The 10538-nt window shown below is 32.8% G+C and overlaps 1 protein-coding gene and 1 pseudogene across 1 annotated transcript; both read right to left on the bottom strand.

Annotated features, from left to right (window-relative positions):
• Positions 1 to 742: 742 nt before the first annotated feature.
• On the bottom strand, positions 743 to 2441 carry LOC128165156 (uncharacterized; annotated as a pseudogene).
• A 3967-nt stretch (positions 2442 to 6408) lies between these two features.
• On the bottom strand, positions 6409 to 7899 carry LOC128165148 (uncharacterized). Its single transcript, XM_052829392.1, has 2 exons — positions 7140 to 7899; positions 6409 to 7000 (listed from the first exon to the last, which is right to left on the bottom strand). The coding sequence occupies exons 1-2, from the start codon at positions 7747 to 7749 to the stop codon at positions 6570 to 6572; spliced, it is 1041 nt and encodes a 346-aa protein (XP_052685352.1). The 5' UTR covers positions 7750 to 7899; the 3' UTR covers positions 6409 to 6569.
• Between the last annotated feature and the right edge of the window lie 2639 nt (positions 7900 to 10538).

The raw sequence follows: 10538 nt of genomic DNA, 5'->3' as shown, positions 1-10538 counted from the left end.
CCATGATCATTGATTGATGGCATTAATTAAACAAATTTTTGGAATTTTGTGCAGAAACCCGTAGAAAAAATCTGTATGTCCTGGTATTTTTGGTGAAATTGCATTGCTACATATATAACATTTCTTAAATATTTTGTTTCTATGTAGGAATTCTAACAAAGCCGATAAAGAAATATATCTTCAATCTGTTACCATGCTTACAACAACATCTGTGACAATATGTTCATCCATTTTTGTTTTTACGCCAGTTTACTTCGTTTGCTATTTCGCCGTACGCCGATATGGGACAAATGAAGTCGTTTAATTTGTTCCCTAAAATATGAAATTTGTTACCACAAATTGGATGAAAATAGGTTATAACCGATTTTAAAAAACCGAAATTACACTAATTAAAAATTGTACTGATTGGCTCATTACTACAGAAGTATTTTTTTATATATTAATTTGTTATAACAGATTAGTAATTGTTATAACAAATTATTAATTTATTATAAGAGATTATCAAATTGTTATAAGAAATTAGTTATTATAACAAAATTAATTAATAATTTGTTATAACAAATAGATAATCTGTAATATCAAATTACTCATTTATTATAACAAATTGATAAAAAATACTTCTGCAGCCCTGAAGCGCTTCCATAAATCAAAGAGAGAAATTGGTCAATCATATAATAATTCATGATATTTGAATTTTGATTTCTAGTTTTGGTATGATGTCGCTTATAAATACATGCATCTGAAATGACCGACATCTCCTTATACTGGGATACCTTCTCATTTTAGTTGTAGAGAATCCATTTTATTGATATTTAGTACAGTTTCCAGCCATTAAAAGATGATCGCCAGGCTGAGTTACTCTTGAGATTTCCGACGTGACCATTTGTAGGGTGAGTACGAACAAAAACAACATCGCCCTGGTTAACCTCAACAACTACAGTACCAGTAGCACTTCTGACATCAGTATCACCCAACGCGTCTGTAATCATAGCACCAACTACATTAGAATTCATAACAAGCTGAGAAAAGATGTACCCTCCCGTGTTACAGTAGAGATTCCACGTAAACACGTAAACACCGTGTTGTGGCGCGGTGAATATTCCTGTATGTTTGTTATAATGGTTGCCGATGTTTGTTACGATGGTGTCAAAGTGAATGGTGAAATCCTTAGATATGTCTGTTTCATGGACAGACACGTATGCAGAAAATGCAGCTTCATCCGGGAATGGGGTGGAGGTTGACTGGATTCCTGAAATACACCAATGGTACAGAACCTGTACTGTCCTTCGGTGTTGTAAAATAAGCTCCTAGTGTTCTCAATGTTATCTCATGCAAAATAAAATATGGTCTAGTACAAATATATCATGGTATACCGTATACTCTGTCCCGAGTTTTTGCTCCACTTTTTTTGTTTGATATACATATTTCGATAATCATAAATACCGTTGTGCTCAAACTACGTTCACCCACGAATATGAATAATGTCAAGATTATCTGTTTTGAAACGCCCCCTCTACCGCTTCAGGTTTCAATATACATCCCAAAACAGAAAGTCTACGTGAATTTTATTTATTGCATTAAACATCAAATAGGCCTGATGATATCGTTGAAATATTGTGCGAGGTATTCCGAGTGAGTTCCGAATGGATGTAGACATTTCCAATTATAAATCTTATAAAGAAATTTGCTTTCGTTTCTGTGGACTTTTTTGATTGAAAATGGCAATTTGTCAATGATGATATCTTGAAATATTTCCCTTTTATCGATTTTAACTGTATTTCTTTAATATGTATGTCTATTATTATTAAAAATCATTAAAAAGTGATGGAAGCAATAACCAGGGACACTCTTTAGTTATATATACTGAGTAATTTACCTGTCAGGAGACGTTTTTCGTTAGATGCTCTCGGTTTTTTCTCTAGCTGGTTAGTTTTGCGTTTAAGCATTGTAGTTTGGCGTTGTATCTTCGTCTCATTGCTGTGAGTTGTTGATGGCCCGGTAGTCGTGTTTTCTTTATGTGAATCGTATATTTTCAGATTTCCAAATAAGGTACTCGAATATATCTCATCGAAACTATAGTTAGTGTTTGTTGTTGTCAATCTGGATTTCAGAAACCAGTTTAAAGATTCTCAATCTGCAATCTTAGCTTCAAGTTTCTCCGTCCGGCGGTTCGAGGTTAGAACAATTTCTTCCAAAGATTTCAGTCTACTTTTCAGGTAACTATTTTTGTCTTGAATTACTTTGAACATCGCGTCTACTTTGGTGTTGTCCGTTTGATGGTTTTCGAATTTGTCGTTTAGGTTCGCCAATAGTTTCTCCAGATTATCAAGCCTCTCTCTGCAAGTGTCGTCTGACGACAAGCCATAGACATCCAGAACAAAGTGGACGAGGACTACTACAAAAGCTATTGTCTTTAGTGTCGCCATTTTTCTTTGCACTTGTTGCGTACTGTGTGCAGCTGGTGTGAGGAGGGGTTCTTTTTGATAAGCATTGATGAACTTAACCTAGGTTCGTTTTTATGATAAGAACACTATATGGAACGACACCGATTTTTAAATTGTCGGTGTAACGCAGAATATTATCCTTGTTAGAAATTGAATGTTGTAATTAGAATACTGACACCAAACATAGGACTTTGAATCGGGGGGGGGGGGGGGGGGGGGGTCGAGGGGTGGTAAAATAAGCTCCTAGTGTTCTCAATGTTATCTTATGTACATAAAAATATTGTCCATTACAGGTACTTTTGGTCACTTTTAAAGTCAGAAGATCTGTGTAAATGGGATACATGTACTTATTGAATATGAATTCTATTTGCTAATATTTTTGTGTGTTAACGTGATGAATATTTTAAAACAATTTACTCAGCTTGCTGATTTGTGTTTTTTGTTGGTTGTAAAAAAAGAAAAAGTAAACCAAACTAGACACGATCTCGTTGCGAGCATGATATGATATGAGGTGATATGACGTCATCGACTTTAACTTTCGACAACAAAACATGATCTGGAAATAGGAGTTGAGTACTAATGATTTCCTGTAATGCGTTTTATAAGTTCTCTTACGTTGCTTTTTTTAAATACTTGCATTTCTTCCAATTAACATGTATCGGTATGTTATACCAAACTTACTTCTATTTGCATTTAAAATTAAAATTCAGGGTTCAGTGCAGTTTAGCTAAGGCATTAGTATATGACTTTAGAACAACTCAAATTGTGTTGAGGTCTTTTGGCTGGTTACAAAATAAAGTCAATTCTGTTCATACCAAGTGCGACTTAAACAGTTGATATAACTATAGATGTGGTAATGGCAGTAACTTCAGATACAGACTTGATCTTGATTATCTTGATGCTGGCGCAGGTGTAAGTTTTTTGAGTAGTTTGATGCAGGTTTGAACGATGAAGAAAATGCTGTCCTGACTAACTTCCATGGTTCCTGTTACTTCGGATTTGAGAGATAAGGCTAGCTTAAAGGGGCATGGTCACGATTTTGGTCAAAAATTACTTCTCCGATTTCAATTTTTAAAATGTTTCAGAAAGGCATTTTTAATCATAAGCGAGTTACAGAGCTTACAATTCTTTGCTATGTAAACAAAGCTTTTGCTTACATTTTGAATATAAAAGTGAAAAATAAAATTTTAGACCTGAAATGAATGTGTTAAACGTTAGGAACTGTATATTTATGATTGAAATGAATAAGACGATAGACAAATCCGCTCTAAAAAGACTTTTTACATGTATATTGAATCTATGTAAACAAAAACAGGGCACAATCCTTGTTTACATGACAAAAAATTGTTAGCTCTGCAAATTTTGCTTGCAACTCAACTTCTGACCCCCAAATTCCATTTGATCATTAGATATGCATTCTTAAAGCATTGTAAATAATAAAAACAGAAAAATAAAATTTGACCAAAATCGTGACTATGCCCCTTTTAATTTTTTTATTTTTCTATTTCAGTTTATAATGTTTAGAAATGCCTGTCGAATGATCAACCAAAATTTGAGTGTCAGTTGTAGAGTTATTAGCAATATACAGAGCTTACAATTCTTTGTCATGGAGACAAGGCTGTCATCTTCGCTAGCCATGGGTTTTCGATCCACTTTGCTCCCCATAAACCCTTGGCTAGCGAAGATGTGTCTTGTTTACATTCATTTAGTTTAAAATACCGGTAAAAGTTTGTTTCAAGTTAATTTTTCTCTGTTCTAGTTCGTTCTAAGCATAAATAATAGCTAGCGTTTATCACTTTCTTTTTGGGGTCCAAAACTGGAATTTCCTTCTCTACGATCAAAACGTAAACAAAGCTTAGAGTTGTGAGATCTGCATCTCACTTACAAGAAAACCACTGATAACTAAATTTTGGTTGACCATTACAAATACCTTATATAATTACTGAAGCATTGTAAGCATTAAAAACGGAAAAACAATTTTGACCAAAAATGTTCCTGCTTGAACTCCATTACATGTATCAAGGGTGATAAGAAAGCCATGTCGTACGTCACTCAAACGTGCTCGATAGATGTGATTGTTGATATATGATATATCATACGATTCCTATAATATTAAATCATATGATATAGCTTATCATCTAAATGATATTCTCTCATATAATGTAATACATCATTGTAAATTATGATATGATATTGAATCATACGATATTGTATCATATGGTAGTCTATCAACTGATATTGTGTCATGTCGTATAATATTGCATCATATGATCTTGTATCATATAAAATTGTATAATAATTGCATAATGTAATATCATGATACAACAAATACGATGCAATATTATATGACATATAACGCAATTTTATCATATTAAATAAACCACTACTGTTACATATCATATGATACATTATCATATCATATAATAAGATGTCTTACCATGAATCCATATATCTCATATCTTATGATACAATATCGTATCATAGTTACAATTAATATCGTGTCATGTGATACAATTTCGTATCACGTGATACAATATTGTATCACATAATACAATATCGTATCACAACACATGATACAATCTCGTATTACAAGATACAGTATCATGTAATATTGTACAGTATCATTTTATGAAACAAAGTCATAATTACAGAATACAAAATCTTTTTATACATAATACGATATATCATGTCAATTTTCATAACGTACTCTTACAAAGCTTCATGTTATCATTTAAGCATTGGATCATTATTTTTTTAAAGATATAGTTTCTATAAAACTGCAACGGTGTGTGCATATAAATTAAGCACAGATATGAGATTATTTTTTTTTTTTTTTTGAAGGAAGTTTTATTAAACAATGTACATTTAAATTCGAGATAATACCTCCGCAGAGGCTCTCAAGATATACTTCACCTGGGGTGCCTGGGGCCCCCTGGATCAGTAGTGCTATTCAGCAGTATAGATAAATCAAATAATTATGTATATAAATGTACAAAATATATATATTTTCTTTAGTATTTATGATTGTATTTTTTAAAACATATATAAATAGACGTAAATATTGTCTAACATATTGTCTATATGCATACAAAAGTCATGTATATATCACAATAGTAATGTAAAATAGAAACGGGGATAACATTCAGTCATTGATACATGTAGAATGTTCGTATCAATATTATACAAATATATAAATCAAAATATATTTTGAAATTTTATATATATGCATACACAAATATATATGGAAAAGGAAAAAAATAGTAATACATATGAGATTATTTTGCAATGTTTAGAAAATAAACTAATTAAACAAAGAATATAAGTACCAAGTACAAATGCAAATTTGTTAATGTGTCAGAGAATGTAGATCTATATTATATATCATGTGGTGCAAACTTTCAAATATAAAGTTTTTTAAATATGTACATCTTACGTATGTACCAATCGTAACAATTTGAAAATTACAAAACTATTAGGAATTTATTTATATAGGAGTAGAAAAGAAGATTTTCTAAGATTTCAAATTATTTAGTCCAATGTAGAAAAAAAATAAAATGGTATATTGACCTCTCTGGCAACGTGCCGGTGAATAATATAAAATTACTGCTGTTTTTTTTCTTCGATCAATACAATGATTTAACTACCTGAGGAACACAATATTCACCGAGCCGAAGGCGAGGTTACTATTTTACTACGAGGTTATCTTAATCATCGTTTTGCTTGAAAAAACCCAGCAATGATTATTTTATTATACAACTCAGCGACAAATTGATACATATATATCAAATTGAGAGCTATCAAGCGAAAATTGGAAACGCAATACTTTATATTTTAAGTCAAGTGTAGAGAAAATCGAATGTTATCTTGACCTCCCTAGGCCATGTGCAGGTGAATTAATAACGACCTGGGGGGTTTTCCTAGATACATGGATATGAGCCAATCAGAGAGCTAGGAATTGGTCCATCATATGATAATTGATAAATATTTGAAAACTACATGTATTACTGATCTCGTTTGAGTTTTGATATGATGTCGCTTATAAATGCATGCATCTGAAAAGGCCAACATCTCCATATACTGCGACACCAGTTCATTTTAGCTGTAAACAATCCATTTTATTGTTACTCAGTACAGTTTCCAGCCATTAAAGGATGATCGCCAGTCTGAGTGACTCCAGAGATTTCCAGAGTGAGCAATTGTAGGGTGAGTACGAACAAAAACAACATCGCCCTGGTTCACCTCGACAACCACAATACCTGTATCACTTCTGATATCAGTAGCACCCTCCGCGCTTGTATACATAGTCCCAACTTCATTAGAGTTAACAACAAGCTGAGAATATATGTATCCTCCAGTGTGACAGTATAGATTCCATGTAAATACGTAAACACCGTGTTGTGGCGCGATGAATATTCCTGTATGTTTGTTATAATGGTTGCCAATGTTTGTTACGACGGTATCAAAGTGAATTGTGAAATCCTTAGATATGTCCGTTTCATAGACCGACACATATGCAGAAAATGCAGCACCGTCTGGGAATGAGGTTGACCGGATTCCTGGAACACATCAATGGTTCAGAATCAGTACTATCCTACGGTGTGGACAGTTAAACTCCTACTGTTCTCAATGTTATCTCATTTAAAATATAATATTGTCGAGAACAAGTATATGATTGTATTTAACATAAGATTTAGCTGTCGGGAGACGTCTTTCTTTTGATATACTCGGTATTCTCCAACTGACTAATTTTGCGTTTTACCATTGCCGTTTGGCGTTGTATCTTCATCTCATTGCCGTTAGTTGTATATGGTCCGGTAGTCGTGTTTTCTTTCCGTGAATCATTCGTTTTCAGATTACCAAGTAAAGCACTTGAATATTTCTCATCGAATCTATAGTCAGTGTTTGCTGTTTTCAATCTGGATTTCAAAAACCAGTTCGAAGATTGTAAATCTGCAATTTTAGCTTCAAGTTTCTCCGTCCGGCGGTTCGAGGTAAGAACAATTTCTTCTAAAGATTTCAGTCTACTTTTCAGGTAACTATTTTCGTCTTGAATAATTTTGAACATCGCGTCTAATTTGGTGTTGTCCGTTTGATGGTTTTTTTTTAATTTTTCGTTTAGGTTTGGCAATAGTTTCTCCAGATTATCAAACCTCTCTCTGCAAGTGTCGTCTGACGATGAGCCATAGACACCAAGAACAAAGTGGATGAGGACTACTACAAGAGCTATTGTCGCCATTTTTCTTTGCACTAGTTGCGTACTGTGTGCAGCTGGTGTGAGGGTTTGTTCTTTTTGATAAGCATTCATTAACTTGCCTAGGTTTCTTTATATGATATGAACACTATATGGAACGACACTGATTTTTGTAAATTGTCGGTATAACGCAGAATATTATCCCTGTTTGATATTGGTTCTTGTAATTTGAATACTGACATCAAACAAAGGCATCGGAACGGGGGGAGGGGGCTTGCCCTTTTTTTTGCAAAGTTGTACATAACAATAACCAAAGACCTTTTTTTTAAAGTTATACATAACCAAAACATAAGACCTATTTGTTCTTTTTTTCTTTTTTTTTTTGCTTGTCAAGATTTTTGATCAGTTTGCCCCCCCCCCCTACTATCAATTTCCTTCCGACGTAACTGCCTAAGATGTTGAAAAAAGATCACAGTCCAATGAAAATTGAGTTACGCAGTTGAATTTTGATGAAGGAACTGTTGTTGCATTGTGCCATTTCCCTCTAGTCATCTTTCCCCCAGTAAAATGACTATACAGCAGAATTACCATTACCCCCGGAAAATTGCTATATAGTAGTGTTACCTCGAAGGAAATCGGGCTATATAGTGGCATTTTCCTCTTTTTGTAGCAAGGTTACCCCCACGAGGGTGTTATGTACAATGGACTACCACCTTTCTTCCATTCCGGTTATGGTGGATTATTCGTGTCAATAGTTCGCAATATCTGAATTTGTAACATTGTTTGCTCATAATAAAGTGTAATATTATCTCCTCAGTCGGCAAATCTTGACTATCTTTTTGAGGGTATCTTATGAAGAAAGGCTGTGATTAGATATTGTCAAAACCTTTGACCCTTTCATCCTCCAAAGGCCATTAATTTAAAGTATAAACTATACATATTGATGTTTTTCAACAAAATTTCAAAATGTGTGATATGCAGTTATCCATTGATCTGTCAAAAAACAAATTCAATATATGATTTGAAAGGAAATTGGAACCTCATATGCATCGTAAAGTAGAAAATGTGATCAAAATTCAGACATGACGCTGAGTATTGACTTTTGGTTAGTTGGTGATGGCGGGGCCTGAAGACCTTTCAATTTTGACGAAGTAAAGTGTAAAAAAAGTGGTGTTAGTTAACTTTTTATTTAATGTTCATTCATTTATTAATAGGTGACAACTTTTAATGAAAGTATTTATTGCGCTTTCATAAAAACTTAAAATTTTGGCACATTCAGTGTTAGAAACCTTAACTGTGCATCATGTTTACGAACATTAAAGCTATTCGCCACCCGTCTAATGTGTCAACGCACATGTAGCTTAGTGTGATTGGCGGAGGTTTGTAGTCAATTTCTCTCGACTACGAGAGTGTTCGAATTATAGCCTTTGTTTTCTGTTTAATTTCTGTGCTTTTAAGAGAGCACGAAGGTCATGACAATTTTAAGGCTTCATTTTACTTTTTTTTAAAAGAAAAACTCTGAATACAATTATAGGATATGTAATAAAGCTAAAAGTTGAATTTTAATTGTTTATGGCCAAATATATTATATCTAAAGTTTAAGGCAGATCAGATATTGTATTAATTTGTTGATCTCTCAGCTTCCTATTGTAAAAACATTTTTTTAATTCTTTTATTGGATTAATTTGAACATTTTGTTTAAAACCCTTCAAATAACGACCAAAATTACATAATGTATCTTTATTTTAGTCGAATCTATACTACTACATTAAAATAATAGACTTGAAATTTTGGGCTTTAATACCGAGAAATCGTCGGAGTACTGTCTTCTGTTTTATATATTTTAAACATCATTTTAATTCGCCTCTTTTTTCTTGATTTTAAGTGAGAGCTAGGAATTGATCAATTATATAATAATTGATAATATTTGAATCATGATCTCTTTTTCTAAAGAACTGGGTACGGTAAATATAACAAATCGGCCCTATTGAAATGTGAAAAATCAAACACTTGCAATCTGTAATCTATCCGCTGAAATAATTCGAATAGGATACCGCGTGTATGGAAATGACAGTCGTTTGGCAAAATTCACGAGCGTTTGGTAATTGCAGAATCGCGAAATCTAAGCGTTTTTGTCATGTTTATTCTAATATTTCTACAAGGCCGCATTCGAGTACATGTACAAAAAATTCAGAGAATTACAATTTAAGTATGCTGTTTTTAAATAACACAGAAAAAATTATGTACAAGACTGAAAATCATAATAATATAGTAAAACACATTATCTTATTTTTTGAAAAACATCTAATACTAGTATATGCCGATTTTATAACTTAGCATTTCTTGTCAAGTTGGGTATAATTTCTGATATAATATATTTCTATAAGAATAAATACATTACTTGTATAACGAATGTAAAAAGAAATGCGATTTTCATGAGTCCAAAATAGGATTGTGTAGGTACATGTAGTATACATGTATATTTTATGAATGAGAGAGAGAGAGAGAGAGAGAGAGAGAGAGAGAGATTTTGCTCACTAAACCATATTGTATTTTCTTAATTTACAATTTTTTACACTGATATGTAGTTGTTTTACGTTAAACAACAATTAACGGAAAAAATATATTACACACAAACAGCACTTATTAACATAAGATTCAGCATTCAAGCACACCGAGGACTATCTCGCATTATGATCTCAAAAAACCTACATTCAAACCCAAATACTGTAGGTCGTTTTAATTCCACGGTGTTAAAATTTCACGTTTTCTCAAAAAGTACCAATCGCAATGGTTTTAATTTCACGCTCCAAAAAAACCAGTTGATCAAAGTATAAGCATTAACACGTTAAAAAACTTAGAATTTACGGAAAAATGATAAATCGCGAACATAGTGAAATTAA

This window comes from Crassostrea angulata, chromosome 10 (assembly GCF_025612915.1).
Source record: "Crassostrea angulata isolate pt1a10 chromosome 10, ASM2561291v2, whole genome shotgun sequence".
NCBI classification, from domain to species: Eukaryota; Metazoa; Mollusca; class Bivalvia; order Ostreida; family Ostreidae; genus Magallana; species Magallana angulata.
This window is presented reverse-complemented; position numbering and strand designations above follow the sequence as displayed.

What these genes read in the sequence shown, in the direction of transcription:
- LOC128165148 (XM_052829392.1), bottom strand. Translation starts at nt 7,749, where the DNA reads ATGAATGCTTATCAAAAAGAACAAACCCTCACACCAGCTGCACACAGT. An exon ending in AAGAAAGACGTCTCCCGACA is followed by an intron (nt 7,001 to 7,139) that starts GCTAAATCTTAT and finishes GATGTGTTCCAG; the next exon opens with GAATCCGGTCAACCTCATTC.